Genomic DNA, 23503 nt, shown 5'->3' on the forward strand with positions numbered 1-23503 from the left:
TAAATATATCGCAACCTGATTGGCATTACAATTGGCATTAATAAATATATTTTCACTCGTACTTTTTGTGTATGACCCTTCTTTGCATGTCTCTGCATGTTATAAGGGCGAGGACAAGCCTCCGCACTGGCGCCGCACGGGGAAAAATACGCGCAGGGACGCGCCGCGCAGGGAAAATACGCTCAGGGCTCAGGGGCAGGGGTGCCTTAGTTTGGACTTGTCTGTGTTTCTCAACCCCTCTTTACTACTCTTGTAGACAATTTACTTGGCAATATATTTATTTCTCTCTCATAGGTTGAAGAACCCAGTGTGGTGTTACATAACGGAGGGGCACGTAATTATACAAGACCGATCACCAAAAGGCCTTGCTTTTGACTAGATTAAAATGTGAAGCGATTGTAATATAACAAATGCTGCATAGTGGCGATATGATAGGTTCTCCTCACGAGTTGTCGCCACAGTTACGGTTAGTTGAGAAACTGCATATCCAGGTAGCAGGATCGAATTTTAATTAGGCTACTTTGGCCAACACGCGAGCGTAGAGCACAGTGTCAAAAGCCCTTACAAAATAAAAAGAATACTACATCTACATGGACCCAGAAATCAAGACAGTTTGAAATGCTGTGAACGAATTCCACTACGTTAGTTTTGCCTGAATACCCTTTTCTAAAGCCATGCTGGAATTTAAAAAAAAGAAATTGACAGAGTCAACTTGGTTGACAACGTGGTAGTACATGATGTGCTCCATTAGTTTACAGGGAACCCTAAAAAGTGGAGCTGGTTAATAGATAGAAGGAGCATAGTTGTCACCTCTTCTGGAGACAGGAATAAGCTTGAGACCTATGTCCTCGACTCGCACACATACTAAGAACCTTTGACACAGATTAACGTATCTTCATTCCAGCTCTTTCACTTTCAGATGTTCATCTCTGTTGAGTGGTCTGTCATTCTTGTAATACAGATTGGAATTGAAATGCAGGTGCATAAGGGATGCTCTGAAAGAAAAAGTGTTTGTTTTAGTCCTCTTAATGTTTCTGAAAACGAAAACAAACTTCACGGTGACTACTCTTCTGAAATTAGCAATTCCAGGATGACAGCAAAAAAAATATCTTGCCATATCATTATATCCACCTGGCACTTCAATTGAATAATGGCAGTTGAAGATGACGATGATTCAATTTAATGACGCATAAGCAACTCGGGCTATAGTGTGCCAAAACCATGGTAAAACTGTGACTTGTTAAATATCAGGTGATTATACTAAAATAATATACTTTGTTGGTTGGTAAATTGAGATATAGACAAAAACATGATATGATAAAAATAAGCAATTGAAGAAAAGGCAATTGTTGGCTTTGTGTGACTGATGTCGAGTTTGCCACGCTACGTGTTGAATAATAATGTACGCTGATACGCTGTGGCATATAAAGTACAATCATACACACGCTCAATATGTGGTGGATATGTGCAACCAATATACACATACTTACATTTCAAACTTTCTTGAAAAAGGCAGTCCAAGTCTGTCGGATTTGCCAGACTCTATACAAAGCCAGTAAGCACAGTGTGGAATGACTGATTCATCTTTCGAAGGCAGAGGTGCAGCTACCACGACGCTTCGTCATCTCAATGCTTCGGAGCGGCATAGCCTAGTAAGAAGCCATCAGAAGGATCTCATAACGATAACTTGGTCGAAAAAGTGGAGGGTTCTGTGGGATATGTAAGAAAGCATACGCGTTACACAACAGCTACGAGAATGATCGACTGCACCTGCATGGTTTTCAGTACGTAGACTTGGAACTGAAAAATAAATGTGCTAACCTTGTTGATACTACTTTTCCGTCAGGACCACACGAGAGCACATTTGGTTTTTTTAGTTGAAGGTATCATCAGGTCCCCATGATCCTTTGAGATGCAGCAGACAGAAGTTCGCTGAGGCGAGTGACTGCCGTTGCGGTTCGTCGCTTCGCAGCAGATCAAGAACAGTACACCGCAACGATAGGTGAAACGTTCAGAATATGGTGACCAACTCCAACACCAACCCAGTGACCCGAACAAAGAGGATGAACCGGGAGTCACACAAGTTCGCAGTTAGAGAGCTCGGCATACGGCATCCATTACAGCTGACCGGATACGGAAGCATATATCGAACGCCGTGTACAGATTGAAAAGAAAATCGTAGAAACTGTTGCAGGTGATAAATGCAGGGTATATTTTTCTTCTTGAGGCTCTGTAACAAAAACATATTAACGTAGAAATGCCATTTCACGAAGGAAATTGACAGATATTGCGTGACCACGTGACGCGTTTGAGCCAATTGTGGGTGTTGCGAGTGGCCCCCGTGTTGACGTCATCTTGATGGTGGGCCGGGGTGGATATTCTATATAAACGTATGTTTTCTCGGTTTGACGCTAGGCGTGCTGCACTCGGATGAAGTCGAATGTTTAAAATTCGAGTTTAGAGAAACCGTGGGGTTTTAATGCGTGAATTTTCGCATGGAGAGTCCTTGTTGGGTGTTTTATCGACTACAAGTACGAAAGAGCTCCCACAGTTTCTGGTCAGAGTCCCTTTAATAACTGCTGGCTCTTCATCAGCAACTTGGAAATTTGCTCCGTAACCTCCAGCGGGTTGCTACAGCGAGGTGAAGTAGATCTATTTTCCGCTGTCTTATTAATTCTGTGCCTTCAGCGCTTTGTGTGAATCCACAAACTCTCAGGGTCACCACTTCCTGAAGAACGCTTAGTGCCAACACCTGCGGCGGACAGAAGAAGCGATGGATAGAGGAGCGACGTAGAACCTCCGCAGCGTATACTGGCGAGAGCGTGAAACGAACGCAGCGTGTACCAGCTGCGGCGGGTATAGTACCGCGACGTATACACTGTCAGTCATTTTTATACCTCTAGAGGTATAAATGGCTTGTCCTGTGGCGCATCCCCCAAAAGGGATAAAGCGTATACCTTCAATTAAGGTATCAAAATGTAGCCCCCAACCAAGGTATAGATGTATATACCTCTGGGTGCAGAAATTATACCGCGAGGTGCGGAATATGTACCTTACCGAAGGTGCACATAATATACTCCAAGGGATAATGTGATACCTGCCATAGGGTGCAAAAAATATACCCAGAGGTGCCGAATGTACACCTCCCCAAGGGTGCACATAATATACTCCAAGGGATAATGCGATACCTGCCATAGGGTGCAAAGAATATACCCGGGGTGCACCTTAGTAAAGGTGCACATAATGTACCCTAAGGTATAATCTGATACCTGCCCTAGGGTGCAAAAAATATATATCCAGAGGTGCAGAAAATATACCTTACTACAGGCGCACATAACATACCCCAAGGGATAATCTGATACCTGCCATAGGGTGCAAAAAATGTACCGAGAGGTGGTAGATTTATACCATGCCAAAGGTGTGGCTGGTACACTTGTAGCCATAATTTGAAACCTCACAAGGGGTGCAAAAAATAAACCTAAGGTATAATTATTTACACCCACCAGCATACAAAGAAATGCCCCAAGGTATAACAAAGGTGGCATCGCACATACTCTTTACAGGGCTTATATTAGGCACGAATGAAGCCCTTATGCCACTAACCCTCTAATCTTAATTCTGACAGTTACACAGACACAGAATACATGTTTGCCAGGAATTTTATTTGTCCAGAGCATGAAAAAAGTGCAGGAGGTCTACACACTCTGACCGCGGCTTGGTGACTGACAATTTCAAGACTGCCCTTTCAATGAAGGTGAGAGTGTTAGCACCTTTTTTTGGGTATCTGACGTTGAAGATCCAGTAGGCTGAGAACAGTGATGACCGACCGAGAAGCATGGAGGAGCAGTCGCAGACACGCTCAGCATCAACAAAGAGACTGATGCTTCCATCTTGTCGTCGTAACACAGGAGAGAGGGTCACGTCTTCGTTCTGAAATGTGTATGCGTATAGTAAGTATATAATCATACACGATGAAGGAACACCCACCTCCGTTATGAAGATTGAGAGCTCTTCTTTACATCTGGCTGCAATTATTTTGAGTCCCACTTCGCTGGTGTCTTCTGAAATAAAAGTACACGAAATCAAGACTGGAACTAATGGCAGCTGCAAACAAACTGACCCATGCTCTCCGTGATGAGAAGGACCTCATCCTCTGAGCCGTGCTCCTTGATGAGCTCAACCAGGCGCTGGAACCCTTCTTCCAGTAGGGGAAGAAGATTTCTTTGGTACAACACCTCGAACTCCAGAAGGAGCTGTCGGAGAGAAATGAAATTAGTTGACGACCTAGGGCAGTTGAATGAGAAAAGCACAGAGACCACTGAATGAAATCAGCTGAACCAGTGTTAGTGTTGCCATTGCGAACAATCTACATGTTACTGCTGAGCTGACTTGCATGCAGAACAGAGGGCATGGCATACCGTGTGCTCATCTTTCAGGAAGGGGTAAACACGCAGAGCTTCATCCACTGTTAGTGTTTTGATGTGCTCATGACGAGCTTTGGCTGTTACGAGAAGTCTTTCTCGGTAGGCAGGAGACTCGACAGAGGGTACCGTTGTGGCAAGCCATTGCCTATGCTGTGCGACGGTTTCCTCCGTTTCCCCCTGAAGCACAAGGTGGTCCGCATGCTGAAAAGAAAGCCATATGAGGCATCTGTGGAATAACACGATGTGGGTCCCACCGAAAGGCGCAGAACTTTAGGAGACTGCCCAGCAGCTTCTACAGGCCTCCTTTTCGCTGTGTGTCGCTCCCGCATTTTTGTGAGGATTGGTATGTCACCTTGAAGCTTCCGTCTTTCATTTTTAAATTTCCTACGAAGGCCTTCCCTCCAGCTCTCATGAAAAGAGATCAGAACAAGTGAACCAAAAGTATGAAGTATTACAACACTGGTTTCATCTTAATATGAGAGGGGGGATATGCGCTGAATAAAACAGGAAAGGCAGGTGAGACCACTGGTCGTCTATTCCTAGGGAGAAATAGAAGAAACAGGGGAGGAAGCACGCACAATAAGTAAAGGAGTAAAGAAACAAGAGGGAATGGAAACTGTCATGGAAGGACAGAGTGACAAACAAAAGGATGCAGGGTACCATGCCATCTCACAAATGGTCCTTCAAGTGTGGGTGCTTCGTGAGCAGCTGATCAATTATGCGATGGTACAGTCTCTGTGAAGGGAACCTACAGAGAAGAAAATAGTGCAGATGTTGGCATGCTGAATTGTGTGGTGGACAGTAGAATTTGGAAGAAGAACTTGCCATGTGACTTTAACGGATGCTTGAAACAGTTCACAGACAATAAACTGCGAACTTTACGGCTTATAGGCTTCCCGGTGTCCAGAATTCGATCGTAGGACCCAAAGGAGGGGAAGAGTACTTTCTTATAGTCGTAGGGGTCTTGAAGAAAGGAGTCTTCTTCACGAAATGTGGGTTCTGGAAGCAAATTCCTACAAAAAGAAAAAGGTGCGCATAGTGACTGACTTTGGTTGAAAGTGAAGTTTCTAAAGTACAGCATGTCGCACTGGGACAAGACCATCTGCATAGGATATCGTTCAGCTTAACGGTTTTATAGAAAGTCAGCATAGCATCGTTTCATCATTGATCAAATCAAATGATGTGACATTTTAATACGCTTCATATACAAGTCCGCGCCATTTGCGTGTCGGACTTTATACCGGAAGCGGGACTTAGTTCCGGTATGCTGGCGCAGGGAGGTCAATGCAACATTTTGGGTTAATGTTTTGTGCACACAAGGAGCAAATGAATGACCGGAGAATTACGATTATCCGCATGGATGGTGGCAGCGCATATTCAAATCCGCGTACAATATAGAACATTCTATCTATGAGTCTGGTATGTGTGCTTTCGCCCTTCGACCAGCCCTACAAAAGTAGTTGCAACGTTTACAACCACGTCATGAGCGACAGTTTCGTAGCACATGTATCCGTTTGAGATTTGAGATAATACGGTCAACAGGTTCACGTCACCAGCCGGAATTGCAACAAAAAACTGAGGTCGAATCAAGCAGTACACGTTATCCGTAATCTTTTAAATTTTGCTCGCTCAGGGCGTTTTTTTATATAGCTATTAGTATGTTTACAGATAATGGACTGCCACTTTCATTAATCGTATTTTTCCGTGTTTTAAATGATAGAAAGGAGATAAAATGAGCTGAAGCGACCGAACTACCGTGGACCCCCATTGAAAGAACGAGTGTATATGAACATCAAATACACCAAGAGTAATTTCTGGATTACTCTTGTGCAAAAAAAAAAAAGAAAAAGAAAAATTAACAGAAGAAATTCCCTGGTAGGCGAGTGATACTAGGCATAGTGTCTCGTTCGAGTGCGTCTGCTCATGTTCTTTCAAACGTGGGAGTGAGGTGCATATAGGCACAATTATGTCTCGAGTATTTACTTACCGAGGTGCTTGGACAGTGAATGATAAGTCACAGTTTGACTCTGTGATATTTGTGACCTCAGGTGCCACCTGGATAAACATAAATCCCATAAGACCTCGTAAATATGAAATGAAATACTGGGGATATAGAAGTCTTGAAACATTGTTTTGACCAAACGTACAAAAAATTCTAACTAGAAATTGATTTGGTAGAATAGTATGCGGTCGACGGTGTTAGACTTCACCCGTCTTTTGATGCAGCTTCGATAAAGTGCTAATTTAGGATATTTGTTGAGTTTTTGAAATTGCCGTATGAACCACACTTTTTTTTTTTTACTAAAACAAAGCGCTTCCGAAGTTTGCCTCAACTTACTACGAAGTGCGCCGCACAGTATGCCGGGAGTAAATGAAAATACTTAGAAAACAAGCAAAATGCGCGAAAGACGGCGAACACGAAAAATTGAAGGTAGACGTGAAAGTATTACCCCTGTCAGACGAGCACATATACGGCCTTAACGGTCACTGCCGTAAATGCATACTGTCATTAACTTCCTGCCAGACGGTCACCAATAATGCCTTCGCGACAAAACTGAGGTAGAAGGCCAACGGCGTTCCCGCAAGAAAGTCTACGGCATTCCATCGAAACCGCCCAAGCCTCGTTACCAAGTACACCATAAACAGGATTTAGCAAATCTAATTCAATTCGAAATAAAATGCTTTTTACCCGACGTAATATTGTCATCTTTTTTATGTGTGTGTTTTTCTGGCGTTTTTGCACTTCGTTTCGCTTTTTATCCCATCTGTACAGCTACGTTCGTAGTGAAACCTTCGAACCACTGCATGCGGCATCGCACCGTGTCGTCTGCATCCAAAAAGTCAGACGCTACTCAAAAAAATATCCAAAGCACTTAAAAGCAAATATAGTTTGCTGTTGTATTTTGAAAATACCAACAAAACGTTGTTTTCGTGTACTCTCAGTAAGAAAAAGCGTGATTTCGCTACATTGCATTCAACGTTCACAGACTTAATTGTTTATCGACGTGGACATCATCGACAAAATGCCTTCACGGATACCGTTTGGCAGCTCTCCAGAGCTTAGGGCCGTATGTAACTTGCGGCCATTCCTTAATGGCCGTAACTTTAAGGGCCGTATATGTGCCCGTCTGACAGAGGTATATTATATCGATCAGGCGTTGAACAGCTTAAAGGGAGAGTCCGGAACCCACTAAACGGACGCCAGCACACGTTTGCTTGTGACTCTTCTGACCACCCTTGTTATCCATCACCGTGAAATTAATCAATTTTTGAAGATAACGGCCTTTCCCTACCAACCACATTATGCGTCGGGTATAAACAGGGCGGCCTCTGGTCCAATCGCCGGAGCGAAGTGCGCTTGCTCCGACGCCACTGATTGTCTCAAACGGTAACAGAAGTCCGATATGGCCAGCCCATTCGATTAAATTCAATTTTCTCAAAAAACCGTTTGCTTTTCAGACTTGTTCGACATACGGTAAAAGGTGTCGAGTACTGTCTTTTAGCAGTAGAATCCGAACGCCCGTCAGGGTCCGGACTGTCGGCTTTAAGTTTCCAAACCAACTGCTCGCCGTGCTACCTAACACTTCTCAAAACTTCGCGTAGTTGAAAATAGTGACCTGAACTCGGGGAGAAATTGCTGACAAATGATAAACTTTGTTTAAATGAACGCGCTGAGCCCCAACGGTAAATAAGCATCTACTCACTGGTGACGTCAGAACTGTGTCCGAGATCTGTTTCCTGGCCACCATTATTTTTGCTGCTTCTGGAACAGGCTCCTCCTCGTCGATATCGATGTAGTCCTTGACGTCGTCGTCATATACCTTCACACATGTTGGGAAAGAATTGTCATTTAGCACCCAAGACAGATGGGGAAAACGTTGCCAGAGTGAAAGACTTGTTGGCTAGAATGTAACACCATTACGCGCGAGCTATGACCAGGGTTAGTAAACAGACTGATACATAATCTGAACTGCGATTAAGGTTGCACAATGTAGGCTCTAGAACGGCACGGAGGAAACGCAGGAACGTGAACAGACTGACGAGAAGAAAAACGCTGACATGAGGAGTACGTGTTACGAACCTGTCCATGCCAGACTGACAGACCATTGGCTAATGGCCGATTCCACGTAGTCCCTCGGTGGTCTGCTGGGGGCTTGTGCCTAGCACTGTCATCACGACAGCTAGTCGCCAAAGAAACTTTTCTCTGAACGCACGCCTTGAAACGCGAAAACGGACAAGCGAGATCTAGGGGATAGGAGTCTAACGTACATGCGGTTCCTATCATCGCGAGCGTAACGAGCACGGTGGGAAGGTAATGCATCGTGCGCGGCAGCATACTTTCATGCTATCTAAAAATGGTAGGCCCGTTCGGTGCCTTTTTATGGCATTGCCAGACCGCCGTTGTACACGTGTAGTATATGAATCACGCCTGAGGGAAGGTACTGATAGCAGCGGCCGGAAGAATGCGATAAGCTAGGTCACCTATCATCTCTCCGAAACCTGATATCATATCGTTGCCTCCACTGTTATACTGTTCTCCACTACCGGGTAAACACATGAAACGCTGAACAGGCGGCGGACTTTACAGCAGAATGGATCAAACGAATTCACTTACCAGTATGTTGCAGGTACCGCAATCAATGAATATCGAAAGACTTTCAATGAGGCTTTCGTATGTGGGTACTTGGAGCTTGAGCTTCTTGCGGCTGCCACATGGCAAAATCGCCATACAAAACAGTGGCATCGTCTGGTTGTTGCGCCTGCCTCGCTTGCCTGCCTGGTCTTTTCTGTGCATCCGAAGCCTTGACCCGACAGATTTGTAGCCTCAAAACGAAAACGGCCAATGGGCACCAGAGCACAATGCGTGTCAACGGTCTGTTCATCTGGGGCACTAAGGATAGCCTCCTAAAGACCTCGAATGAAATGTGCCCGTAGGCGCTTAAGATAGCTTGGTTTTTGGAGAAGGCAGAGAGGAACCCCAGTGGAACAATGCGACCGCATTTTTCATGCGTTTTGGAAGACACGACATATATTTGCAGGGACAACAAACAGCGGCCTTTTTTTATACCTTGGATTCACTCCCACGACACAAATTACCTATAAATGCTCCGTAGTGACAGCGACAGCAGAGATCCAAACCAAAACACAACTAGGTGAACAAACACACATGCACAAATAACGCGGAACAGACACACGACAGCCTGGCCAGCTCTTACTACATCTAATAGCTGGATGGGCATCGCGTCGTATTATTCTTTGTTGGAACATGACATTGTTGCTGGCTTCACCATGCAGCTGTACTGACCCGGCTAGCCCTTATTATACCAAAATGCTGTCGGAAAAAATTACTCCGCGAGATATGTCCCCTGAAGGGCGAAATGGAGCTCCATGAGCGAACCGGATCGGAACAGCAGAAATATCGTGCGGTCCCCAGTTCGCCAAACAGTTCGATTGCATAATCCTCCACCTGGTCTGCTGGCAATAACTGAGCATGCGTTCAGCTGTAATTAGTTTAAATAAAGATGTCGTATCTCTTCGCCACCACGGTGGTGCTCTTTGTGGTGGAACGCTTGCACGGCTCCGTTCTCTCCCCCCCATGCTGGAGAAAAAGTAAAATTGAGACAAATCCCGCGTTCAAATTGGGCGCAAAAAAGAAAAAGAGAAAAAGAAAACATCTAATCGAACGCCGTTTAATCGAAACGGCAGCGGTCGTTTGATCGATTCCTTTATTGGTTCACCTGGAGCGTTGATGAAACAAAAATAGAAAACTAAAAAAGAAAGCTGCAATTCTAATTGCCGTTATCCTAAGGAACATTTAATTGTGTGTAATCCGCTTGCCCGTAAACACATTCCTCATGCTAACCCACTTTTTCGCATCCAGGAAGCGGTCCAAGGGCCTGGGTTGTTCACCCTGGCCCCTTCGACAACTTGATAGGTTTTACCGCTCTCACACATAGTGACTAAACATGCCATAGGTGTCTTTCACCCCTGATCCCCCAACACTTTGTCAAATAAGAAACAAACTGACAAATAAATAAATTATCTGTGTATTAAATATATATATATATATATATATACTCATGGAACGATGCGACAGCACCAGAGGACACGTGTTTCGCCGTGTTTGCGGCTCGTCAGCCCTGGGTAGCTGCGCATCGTTCGGGATTGGCAAACCCGTCTAGCGTCATTTGCTTATTTCTTTAATGGCTTTGCCCCCTCTTTATATATATATATATATAGGTCAAAGAAGTAAATATATCAGACGGCTACGAAGTTGAATAAAATAATAAGACGTGGACGACAGATTACGGGAAAGTTAACAAAAAACTAATTTATTTAATGGGTAATTTAACACACAGATTACAGATTATAAAAGAACGGTCGACGTTTCGACAGTGGCACTGTCGAAACGTCGACCATTCTTTTATAATCTGTGTGTTAAATTACCCATTAAATAAATTAGTTTTTTGTTAACTTTCCTGTAATCTGTCGTCCACGTCTTATTATTTTACTTATATATATATATAATTCAATTATGAATTATGTTATTATAAATATTTTGGAATGATTTATTCGCGTCGAACTTGGACAAATTTTAACAATGTATTTAATGTTTGTAGTTATTGGAGAAATAACAGTTTTAGTTTATTTACTATGCACCTATGTGCAAGTTAATCTAAATTTGGTTCTTGCAACATACATGTAACCGAAGAAGACCTTCGAAACCTGGACAACACATGCCAGGAGCAGATCTTTGTACTTTGTCCAACTTATTTATTTTTGATAGCGTGCATGTGTAGCGATCTCAGCACTGCATATGCATACTGTAAACAAAGCTTAACTAAGGTTTTATATGGCTGTTAATTTGATATATTTCGTTGTACAATGGCAAAATTTCCTTCGCCATCTTAGCATCCACAGACCTAGAGTGACTTTCGCGGACATGTGGCTATCCCATTTCAGATTGTCCCCTTGAAATATACAATATCACTTTAAATAAAGCAATGATAGGGGTGCCCAGAAGAAACACATATTATCGGCTGCTCCCAACCTGGGGCCATTTGCTTCAATACGTGCCCTACTGGTCCGCCGGATTGTTCCGCACTATTCTATTCAGCTGTGCTGTTCGTGAATGATACAGATGTGCAAATAACCGGTGGTCTCCTCATCAGCTGAAAAAAGGCGGAAACAAACAAACAAACAAAAGCAGAGGACACTGTTTGCCTGCCCCGTACGCTCGAGACATAAGTTACAAAAAAAAAGGCGCGGACGACACACTGCATGGAGCTTTGAATTCCCTTCGAACAAACATCTTTCGAACAAACAGCGTCCTCAACCGGCTTTCGACCACGCGGAGGTCGATCAAACGCCTTCGATCAAACGGCGTTCGACCAAATGGGCGGACACCATCCTAACATAACTCGTGGCATGACGCCTAATATTTCAGATTCTTTCCGCGCTTCCAGCGTGAATATGTCAACACACTTCAACCTAACCGACTTCCAGATGATCTTCCTAGCCTAACTGAATATGACATTACAAAAACAAACTTATGCAACCGCCAGACATGGAAATCATGCCGTAAATGTGCAGCAGAGTTCGGTGGCACGTAATATACACACGGTGCCATTCTTCCTGTCGGCAGCGGCGCTGTCTTCCCCAACGAGTGATACCCGGGCATCACGGTTCTTACAAGGAATCCAAAGCGGCGACGCTCACGTGTCAGTGACTGGCCCTCCATGAAATAGCGAATACGATATTCCAAGGACGAATGCCATCGATTTTGCTCCCCTCGCCAATACAGCATTCAAGGAAATGACAATTGAGTCTCTGTAAGCAATAAGGGGATAAGTCAAAAATCCCAAACCGAGAAAACTGCGAGTGAATATTTGGTGAAGCAATTGCAGATAAGTTTCCTCGAATAACGTAAATGCAAAATGTGTGACGTATATGCGTGTGTCTACTCTGCATGCATGTCCCGTTAGCGTCGTTCCTGGGTGTGTGATTTAGCAGAAATTGAACAAAATCCAGGAATCGTGCAGGAAAAAAAAAAAAAAAAAAAAAACACTTTTCACGAGTCGGACTTTCATGGTGACGGCAGGATGGCCAAAGTTACCCTTGTGCAGACGAGCAGCCTAGGTCGTGATTATCGTGCTGCTAAACGAGCACAATCTTGAAAATAATGTTCTGTATGACCAGCAAAACATGACTTATTAGTATAGTGCGCACGTTTTTCCGATTACAACGCTCAGTAGCACTATTGACACTGTCACGTGAGATAGAAAGAACATGTTTTTCGAGCGGAAGTCCAAGTTGATTTCTGCATACAAGCAAAATTTAAGCTACACCATTTGTACGCATGTGTAGAAAAGGGGCCTGATCTGGCTGTCCATCCCATTGACACACATGCATTTGCCGTTTCTTACCCACCTGTAGCGAGTCAATAAATTGCAATATACGGTCCTAAATTTCCTTTGGCATGTACATAATGGTATGTAGATGTCATTGCAGCAAAACACTAAAAAGGGGATAATTCGACTTATCCCCTTATTGCATACAGAGGTTCAATTTCGCTCCGGGTCAGTTCACGCGGGGAGGGGGGGATTGCCCCCCGCCCGCCGTAGAAGCCTGCCCTGCTTCTTCATATCATATTCCCCTTAGTCCTGTAGAATCTCGCCATAACCCAACCCACCATGAGTACAATGGTCGTGAATGGAAGCCGCTGTCCCAGACATTTTTTGAATTTTTAATTCTTGGGGGGTTGACGGCCTACAGTTGTTCAGGTGCGTTGTTGATGTGACATGTGTAGTGTGCCGTAGTGATGCAGGAGTTTTAAGATCGAGGTATTCACCGCGCATATTCACGATGATCACAAAAACGAAATAAATAAATCAGAACGGAAACAGCCTCTTATTTAAGTGTATCATCCTTCAAAAAACAAAACAGGAAAGGAGCGTTTATGTTCGATCCCAGGGCGCATCTGTCGCAGATTTCATACAAATGTATACTTCAGTACGGTGTGGACACCGATTGTGCAAACTTTGTGAGTCTGTCCAGAGCCGGAGAGTTTTCATTTGGGGGGGGGGGGTAAGAAAAAAAAAAGAAAGGAAAGGTAAGCCTGATGGATGTCGGCTTGTTATTCCAAAAAAAAGTGAAAGGGGGAAGTCAAAAAAGGCAAAGAAAATAAGAAAACAAAAAGAAGGAAAGAAAAGGAAAAGAAAAATGAAGAACACAACACTAAAGCTGAAGAATCACACACTCTGGCGGGATCCTATGATGTATGCAGAACTGGGATCAATAAGAGGAAGGAAGAACAGAAAAAAAAAACAGAAAGAACGTAGGCAGGCTTTAGGCTTCGTGTAGTCACTGTCCCTCCTAATGAGCAATCCCAGCAAAGGAACAGACCATGTGGTATCTTCACTGGTACTGCTGCGTATGTTTTCGGTGTTCATAGCGAAAATGGTTTGGTACTGGCTAGACATTTCGAGCGAAATTGAGTTCAGTTCAATAAATATTTGGCTGTCATTTTTATTGACTGTCCTCACTGCTACCCGAATACCATGTCAGTGCAACACTTGCTGGAAGACTAGCAAGTGACACCTTTGGCAGGCTTTAGGCCTCGTGTAGTCACTGTCCCTCGTAATGAGCAATCCCAGCAAATGAACAGACCATGTGATATCTTCACTGGTACTGCTGCGTATGTTTTCGGTGTTCATAGTGAAAATGGTTTGGTACTGGCTAGACATTTCGAGCGAAATTGAGTTCAGTTCAATAAATATTTGGCTGTCATTTTTATTGACTGTCCTCACTCGTAACCGAATACCATGTCAGTGCAACACTTGCTGGAAGACTAGCAAGTGACACCTTTGGCAGGCTTTAGGCCTCGTGTAGTCACTGTCCCTCGTAATGAGCAATCCCAGCAAAGGAACAGACCATGTGGTATCTTCACTGGTACTGCTGCGTATGTTTTCGGTGTTCATAGTGAAAATGGTTTGGTACTGGCTAGACATTTCGAGCGAAATTGAGTTCAGTTCAATAAATATTTGGCTGTCATTTTTATTGACTGTCCTCACTCGTAACCGAATACCATGTCAGTGCAACACTTGCTGGAAGACTAGCAAGTGACACCTTTGGCAGGCTTTAGGCCTCGTGTAGTCACTGTCCCTCGTAATGAGCAATCCCAGCAAAGGAACAGACCATGTGGTATCTTCACTGGTACTGCTGCGTATGTTTTCGGTGTTCATACTGAAAATGGTTTGGTACTGGCTAGACATTTCGAGTGAAATTTAGTTCAGTTCAATAAATATTTGGCTGTCATTTTTATTGACTGTCCTCACTCGTAACCGAATACCATGTCAGTGCAACACTTGCTGGAAGACTAGCAAGTGACACCTTTGGCAGGCTTTAGGCTTCGTGTAGTCACTGTCCCTCGTAATGAGCAATCCCAGCAAAGGAAGAGACCATGTGGTATCTTCACTGGTACTGCTGCGTATGTTTTCGGTGTTCATAGCGAAAATGGTTTGGTACTGGCTAGACATTTCGAGCGAAATTGAGTTCAGTTCAATAGATATTTGGCTGTCATTTTTATTGACTGTCCTCACTCGTAACCGAATACCATGTCAGTGCAACACTTGCTGGAAGACTAGCAAGTGACACCTTTGGCAGGCTTTAGGCCTCGTGTAGTCACTGTCCCTCGTAATGAGCAATCCCAGCAAAGGAAGAGACCATGTGGTATCTTCACTGGTACTGCTGCGTATGTTTTCGGTGTTCATAGCGAAAATGGTTTGGTACTGGCTAGACATTTCGAGCGAAATTGAGTTCAGTTCAATAGATATTTGGCTGTCATTTTTATTGACTGTCCTCACTCGTAACCGAATACCATGTCAGTGCAACACTTGCTGGAAGACTAGCAAGTGACACCTTTGGCAGGCTTTAGGCCTCGTGTAGTCACTGTCCCTCGTAATGAGCAATCCCAGCAAAGGAAGAGACCATGTGGTATCTTCACTGGTACTGCTGCGTATGTTTTCGGTGTTCATAGCGAAAATGGTTTGGTACTGGCTAGACATTTCGAGCGAAATTGAGTTCAGTTCAATAGATATTTGGCTGTCATTTTTATTGACTGTCCTCACTCGTAACCGAATACCATGTCAGTGCAACACCTGCTGGAAGACTAGAAAATGATAGCTTTGGGAGGCCAGATGTAAGTTTTTGGCTTCGTGTAGTCGCCGGCGCTTACAGCGAGCAATCGCAGCAAAGGAACGGAGTATGCAGGAGCTTCACTGGTAGTACTATGCACATTTTCTCTTTTCACAGTAGAAATGGTTTTGTAGCCAGCCAGGCATTTCAAGCAAAATTGAGTTCCGTTTGGTAAACATTAAGTTGTCATTTTTGTTAACTGTGCTCACTTCTAATGAAATTGCATGTTGCGACAATGAGACAAAGTAGCAAATGAAGGTTCTGGCAGGTAGATTTAGCTGCCAATTTTGTTACAAAAAGTCACATTGTGTGGAAAACGAAAGTCAAAGTGGATGTCGTAATGAGCATCACGGAACAAAATTTTAGACATTAGAGACGTATTATCGGAGAGAGATCATTCGGTTTCCAGAGGCTGTCAAACGGACTCGATAATTAATTTGATCGTAAATATGCCTACGAACATTTTGCGTCTGGCTCTTTTGCGTAATGTTCGTGATACTGCGATATTACAGAAAACGTGTGCTCCCCGAGGACTCGTACATGTTTTAGTTATTCCCGCTTGATACGGCTTTCTCGAGGATGCGTAGGCGTCCACAACAAACGTCAAAACGAGGGACACAATGCAACGGCGATCGACGAAGGTGCCCAGTCCCAGAGCAGAACTTTTGTTGCGTAGGCAGTACGTCTATCCAGTCCCCCAGTTTATTATCCGTAGCACTCTTGAATGACATCTATGACGCTCTGCACCACTTCCACCTTCAAAAAAAAAAAAAAAAAAAAGAACAACTGAGAAATCACACGAACGCCAGAAGAGCACATACAGCCGTAATTATACCTCCCAAACACGCAGGTTGCCAACCCTACTTTTGCTAGGAAGAGGGATAGACTAAAGAGCCGTGAAGGTATAAAGGGGGGACGACTCACCTACTTTATACCTCCCGGCGAAGTGCCAGGTATATGGTTGAGACATGACACTCATTTACACCTTATGAAAGGTTTACAATTAGTCCAGGTGGTATAGATAACGTTAAATGACTCTCGATTGCACCCCACTTATCCCTGTTTTAGTCCTTTCTGGCTGACAGTGATACAGACGAGAGAGTAAAGGGAATGTAGCGTGTAGAAGGCACGGCGGGTAATGCCTGCAGCGTATACTTTCTGTAGCACATACGGGGCGCGCGGACAACGGATGTGGCACCTAGACGGCGTGTCGATCATAAGCTGTAACAGATATATCCGTTTACCCTTATCCGCTATATATTTTCAAAAAAATAGCGCTTATTTAACCGCTACTGTTTTCGTTCTTGTTCTCAATATGCAATCAGCAGCATCAATGCCTAATCGCTCAACAACACCGTCACATGTGCAGTAACCAATAGCTGTTAATAAAGAGCAGGAATGATATGCGTATTGAGAGTAGGGGAACCAGGAACGGCGACGCACAAAGCACAACACACAGCCCGCCGAGAGGAGCCGAGCGGACGCCGCAAAAGCCGGAAGAGAACGCTCCCGGCGTCACGACTGTTCGAAGTGCGCCTTTTAGTCGGGGGCAAAAGATGCAAACTGAAAATTGCACTACAAATTCTCGGAGCCGAATACAAACGAAATATTTTGCATGGTGACTCGGTAAGATATAAGCAATCATCTTATAAACCCTATTTACTTCACATCTGGGGCCGAGACTGTCCCTTTAAGTGAAAGCCTTGTGTGAGATGCTGTTTTTGTTCAAGTGACTATGCTTTTGTTCTACAGATTCTTTTCCAGTTTTGATGTTAATTGTGACTGGTTAAACTGCTATCCCTGTATGATATCTTGGGGACCACAACACAGGATCGCCTAGAGGTCCTAAACCATGTACATATTCTGGAAGTAATAAAACACCTACCCACCACACATATACAGTCAAACTCCTTTACAACGAAACTCAGGGGACAGCAAAAAAAAATTGCAGTAAAGGTATTTTCGTTAAAAAGGATGTCCATTATTGGAGCTATAGGGCTCCAGCGGGACCGCAAAAAAAAATTGCTGTAGTGGTATTTTCGTTAAAAAGGTGTTCGCTATAAAGGAGTTTGACTGTAACAAAATTCCGCTTCCCTCTCTTCTACATCTTGACGAATTATGTGCTTCACATGCCTCGTTGCGGTTCTCCTGTTCCGAAAAGGGATTTCTGGCAGGTTCCGACCGGTTCGTTTCTAATCGACCGTAATCCGCGCGCCAGCTCCCGGAAACTCCCTAATGACCATTCATAACAGACTTGACAATATGCAGCTAATCACAGAGGATTGTGTTAGCTTTCGCCATCTAGTCGACGTCTCTCTTGTTGTCGCGATAACACGAGAGATCGCTCGAAAATGGCCACGTAAATAAAGGTACGACAGGTGCCCAAATGCCGCCATACTCGAAATGTCACTATGGACAAACACAATGGAATGTTTGAGTTCCCCTCCACCCTCTTAGGCTGGAGTCCTTATCTTATCGTGTCCTTCACTGTCAAGCGCTGCTTCAATTCCAAATGCGGACAATATAGCGAGGTCGTGGAGGACAACGATCAATGAAAGCTGTTCGAATGAGGTCCATTTCACCAGGATATAGGTATATCATCTTTACGAAGACCCACCGAAAACAAGGCAACACCGATGTCTGTGCGTTTTCTTCAAGAAACGCGCCTCGCGGAAAGACCACTCTAGCGCACCTCTCATCTACAGTGTACATCCGTCCCATCAGTATCGCTCACCCTGCCAATGCCTCACTTTGACATCGTCAACTGTTTACTCCCCCTCTTTCCTTTTTTTTTTTTTTTTGCTATAGGCGTGACGATGCCCACTTGTGTGCGGCCAACAACGGCAAGCTACTTCGACACCTCCCCCCCCCCCCCCCGCATTGGAACAATAGTTGATTTTTTTCGGTGATGTTGGAAACACGCACAGCCTACGAGAGCTTGACAATATAGGAAAAAAGATGGGTGACAACATGTCACAATTACATTTGGAATACTTTCAAGACCACAATTCCTTTTCGCAATTATATGGCACTAAAAACTTGAGATTCAGTTATAAGGATGTGAGGTAGTGTAAGAGGTGGTGTGAAAAGATCAGGTAAGGGTACTACAGAACTGCCGGGAGAGCGCTTATGATTTGACTGAACGGTCCCACCAAAGTAGTTTGTGAAAACATTGGCAACTTAGGGAGAGTCACTGACAAGCAGACTTCATCCCAGCAGAGTTATACAGCATAGATCTGGTGATGTATTGTCCATAATGTATTTAAAAAAAGTCTAGAACTTGTATGACACGATCATTCGAGTGATTTTTTATACATGCATAATTCGCGTCTGTATATGTTTTTATCGCACGACGAACAATAGAAAATTTATTACACTATGAAGGGTCGCCGGTAGCTATATATCTGCGATGGTGATGGTGCTTTTTGTACATAAGGAGTTTTAGTCCGTGGGAGGACAAAGAAGGGCACTCTTTCGTTTTAGTCTTTGACATGAGAATGAAGTTATCTATGCCTCCAAGAATTGTGTTAGGTTAGCAACGGATCAACGGAAAAGTATCGACGCCATTAGCCTCTATAGCTGGTGACCACTCTACCTTGATATAGTATCTGAGCAGTTGTAAGTAGTCGCCTAGGAAGAGGAAAAATTGATACTAAAGGTGGATGGTATTTGTAGGGTTGAACAAGTGGGGATGGGGTTATTTTTATGTTACAAAAGTTACCGATGACCAAATCCAGCGTGTTAGAAGAAGTGTTCTTATACAGGGTGTCCCAGAAAACGTGTCATAATAAAAAAAAAACTGCACCACCCCCAATCATGCGGTCAACTGCATTTATTCTTAATAGGTCTTTGCCACCTTATAATGTGAATGTCGTGTAACGTAAGTTTAATTATGTAAATTTTTGCGAACTGAAGTCGGAATTTCGCCAAGTAAAGTCCACTTTGTACCCCACCAATGTGAAGAGCGTGTCTAATTTACTCAAATTAACGAGGATTGAAGGGGATATACAGGAGCTATCCCATCGGAAAAAAAATAGCCGAATATCATGCTCGACGGAGCCCCCAGAGGATAGCGCGCGACGAATTTTTCAGCGCAATCGTTGTCAGTTCGCGAAACCCAGCCAACACCGGCATCGTAGAAACAGATAATGCAGGCATGGCTTTTCGCATCCTGCTTTAGCTGGGATCATGGTTGTCCTCTCCCAATTTCAGGAACTGTCACTTTTTCTACTGTCACTCTGTGGGCTTCCACCGTACCCCACAGATTAAAAGGACAGTGGAACAAATTGGCATATTGGCGTAGGTTCTGCATCCGGTTCTTCGGCACAGCTGAGCGACTGTGAGGGCTAACCTGCAAGCACCAGCGCACTGTTTTTAGAAAATACATGGTCTTGAGATTTGTAGGAGCAGCCACACATATTTCCTTAGTACGCAATGGCACCAGCGAAGTAGCAATTCAAACAAGTCCGAGTTGTCAGATGCATACGATACGAATAAACAGATTTTTCCTCAAAATGAAGAGCTTACCTGTGAAAAATTATCCCTCTTTCTCTGTCCGTGTGAAGTTTACTCAAAGCCCCAACAAACTGAAGAAGGTGAAGAAAGGTGAAGAAGAAATCTTAAAAAATACGGGCAGCCCCGCTTGAACTAAATGCAGATGACAGAATGCGTTGGGCCCACCAATATGGCGGCCGGTGACCACGCTGTGGAGCACCCTATGCGCGATCGGGCCTATACTATAGAGATCAGTGCTGTAGGATCTCCGACAATGTGGCGCATAGTCGGATACGTGGAAGCTAAGTCACGTGTTTTCTTTCCGCGAGTATGTAATGCGGTTTTTAAATAAACAAGCACTCCTTGTCCATGTACGTCGTCAGCGACACTTCATTTCTAAACATGATCAGTGTGCAACGGGGAGTGTAATGGAAGCGCGCGTAATATATTTTTGGTCATGCGCCCGCTGATGGCCGGCGACTTCAGATTTATGATTGTGGGTGGGGTTGTCCTGCGACTTTTAACTTGTCTTTGAGGATTAACATAGTTGTTCTAACCCACTATGTTTGCCACTTCTTAGGATGTGTGCGTTTTTCACCTAAGAACTGAAAGAAAATGTACGAGAGTTTCCACGGTCCCCAGTAACGTCTGAAAGTCGTCTGCTCACGCCGATGCACTAGCGCGCGCAAAAGCAGACGATTTCTATATTCAATCACGAACTTTCCCGCAGAGCGACGTAGCCGTTCTTATTGTTGCCAGCACAGATCGCGGCGTGCTCTGCAATCTTTATCAATCTAATTCGGTTATTTAATAACTGTGACGTGTTTTGTCGGGTTATTTCGCAGTATTCCATTTTCAACAAAGGGAAATCGAATGGTACACCTTATGAGAGGGGCAGGGAGTACGAGACCGTCCCTTTAAGAGGGGATACCAGCTCCAACGGCCCCATGTATTTTCTATGGAACACGTTTCGTTCTTAATCTCGGTTAATATTCGACAGATTCTCACCCGGTTTGTTTTGCACGATTGCTTGTCCAATGGTGCATTTGAGCTTCATTACCGATTTTTGATTTTAGCTCTTGACATTTTTTTATGCGTTGCGAAAGCACGAAAATAACTGAATGCATCTTTGAAGCGCTCTTGTTAAAAACGAAGAAGAAAAATGAAAAATCCGAATTGAAACTCTGATGCAGAATTCTTTCCAGAGTATTGTGTTACCATACTCATTGAAATCCGCTCACCCGTTATCGAGATGAAGGGCAAAATGCAGAGGTACCTAGAGCCGTGGGAGATGGTCCTCTCTTCCCCCTGCATGGTAGCGCCATGCCACGGATTAGGAGGGAGAAGTACCACTCCGCGTAAGGAAGCTCCCGTATTCCAAGCCCCTATCCTTCTTTCTCGTGGTGTGAGTCAGGAGGGAGCGGAAGCCCATTGTAGGAGGGGTAGCACCCCGATTCGTCCAAATGTTTATTTCGTCCAAGTGTTCACAACGTCCAAGCACTCAGCACGTCCGAAAAAAAATTGGACATAGTGGGCATTGGACGAACTGAACCAAAGGGGGGGGGGGCAACTTGACCAACCCGAGAAGGGAGGGGGATCTCCGAATGCGAGTGAACAATTGTTTCGTTTACGATTGAAGGTAGGATTTAAACATTCACACCGAAAGATGCCATGCCATACACCAAGTAAAACGAAAAACAAATGCTCAGCCTGCTCTGTTTATTTATTTTTCTTTCTTTTTTTTTTTTTCAATCCAACAACTGACTTATTAGTTGAAGGTAAGATTTAAACATTCCCACTGAAATATGTTATACACCGAGTACAACGAGAAACAAATGCTCAGCCTGCTCTGTTTAGTTGTTCTTTTTTTCTTTTTTTCATTTGAAGAACTAACTTATTAGTTAGCATGACCCAGCAAGTGGGACATGCGCTGCAGGTATGCCTTGATGACATGAGCAAACTGCCCTGTTGCGTCTGTGAAGGGTGCTTCGTTTCCCAGCATCATTTCCCCTGAGCTGTATTTTCCGTACGCCCATGAGAAGGAAGAGCGAGCCTCTTGTATCGTCTCCTGCTTGGCGGAGCCCCGTTCAACAGCAACCGAATGCGTACCTGCAAATGGCGGTAAGAGGCATGAATACAAAGAGAGCAAGCGAGGTAGTATATATGCTATATTCTATTAATTATCATGATGATGTTCCCTGATTATGCGAATTTGTTGCTTACCTGGTTGTGCTTACATTGTGTATGGTTGACTCAAATTCGACGAGGAACTTCGAAAACGTCATGTGGGGTTGGCTCTTGAATTTCATGCGCAGCGAATTATGCCACCCTTCGGCGTGATTGTTTGTGCGGATATCGTCCTCATCCGCAGACTAATTCCAGAGATGAACGTTGGTAAGCCACTGCCGCTCGAAGTAGTCTACGTAAAGGCAAAGGGCCGCAAGTTTCCTTTCAGATCCCTAGATGTTTCCAAGAAAGATCACTGACATTGGGAAACGCGGTACGTAGCGAGAACACAGTTATAGAAAACAACACATCATTAACTGGACGGTCACTGTAGGTCAGCGGTCCTGTGAACGGGTTTGTGTTTTCTGTGATTCCCCGTTTGATCGATAATCCATTTGCTTTCATGAATGCAGTCACCTGCCATTCACCCAGTGTCAAAATGGCCTGTGCTTTCATGAATGCAGCCAGGCAGTCGCCTGCCGAAAGGAGCAGAGCCTTTGGGAATTCCCCCATTTGGACGAAAGGGGCTATTGGACGCGCTGGGCAAGTTTCTCCTCGCCTGTTCATTTCGTCCAAGTGTTCAGTACGTCCGATTTTTTTCGGACGAATTAAATACTTGGACGTTGTGAGCACTTGGACGAAATAAACGTTTGGACGAAATGGGGCGTAACCGTAGGAGGCCCACTTGGTGCCTTCAAAGCGGATTAACTGATGGCCAAGGTCGATAATACCGGCCCTCCGTAGGCTTTCCGAAGTGAAAACGGGTGGCAGCCTTTTGGTAGGGGACGTCTCCATCCGCGAAGGAAACGAAAAGGAGCTCACATGTTATATTATCAATTTCGCTTTTGGTAGCGGAAAAGACAAAATAAAGCAGAACGAAAAACTGAAAACATAAAAAGTTATTTAGAGATTCCCGTAAAGATTCCAATAATCCGTGCGTTGTCAGGAATACTTGTTCAATAAATACCGATAGATGTATGACATGTGACACTGTCTCATAACAGAGATTCATGTCCATTTTTATCGAATGGTTTCTTGTTATCTCTCGCCGGAAAGTTGTATGCGAACGTTTCACGAGTATTTATACAAATTAGACGCGTATGTGTATGGCTCAAGGTGAAAGTTTCGACGAAGGTTAAAGGCCGAAACATCGAAACACTGAA

The 23503-nt window shown here is 44.2% G+C and overlaps 2 protein-coding genes and 1 long non-coding RNA gene across 3 annotated transcripts; all 3 read right to left on the reverse strand.

Moving 5' to 3' along the window:
- Nucleotides 1-266: 266 nt before the first annotated feature.
- On the reverse strand, nucleotides 267-2504 carry LOC135368560 (uncharacterized). Its single transcript, XR_010414820.1, has 3 exons — nucleotides 1822-2504; nucleotides 1491-1709; nucleotides 267-995 (listed from the first exon to the last, which is right to left on the reverse strand). It is a non-coding gene; the product is annotated as an uncharacterized LOC135368560 (long non-coding RNA).
- A 1156-nt stretch (nucleotides 2505-3660) lies between these two features.
- Nucleotides 3661-4828, reverse strand: LOC135384621 (uncharacterized). Its single transcript, XM_064613820.1, has 5 exons — nucleotides 4679-4828; nucleotides 4419-4625; nucleotides 4121-4253; nucleotides 3988-4061; nucleotides 3661-3930 (listed from the first exon to the last, which is right to left on the reverse strand). The coding sequence occupies exons 1-5, from the start codon at nucleotides 4751-4753 to the stop codon at nucleotides 3661-3663; spliced, it is 759 nt and encodes a 252-aa protein (XP_064469890.1). The 5' UTR covers nucleotides 4754-4828.
- A 312-nt stretch (nucleotides 4829-5140) lies between these two features.
- On the reverse strand, nucleotides 5141-8802 carry LOC135384629 (uncharacterized). The gene is made up of 5 exons (XM_064613826.1): nucleotides 8506-8802; nucleotides 8129-8245; nucleotides 6412-6479; nucleotides 5250-5437; nucleotides 5141-5172 (listed from the first exon to the last, which is right to left on the reverse strand). Exons 1-5 carry the CDS (start codon nucleotides 8758-8760, stop codon nucleotides 5141-5143), a joined length of 660 nt encoding a protein of 219 aa, XP_064469896.1. The 5' UTR covers nucleotides 8761-8802.
- Between the last annotated feature and the right edge of the window lie 14701 nt (nucleotides 8803-23503).

The sequence above is a fragment of the Ornithodoros turicata genome, chromosome 1 (assembly GCF_037126465.1).
Source record: "Ornithodoros turicata isolate Travis chromosome 1, ASM3712646v1, whole genome shotgun sequence".
NCBI lineage: Eukaryota > Metazoa > Arthropoda > Arachnida > Ixodida > Argasidae > Ornithodoros > Ornithodoros turicata.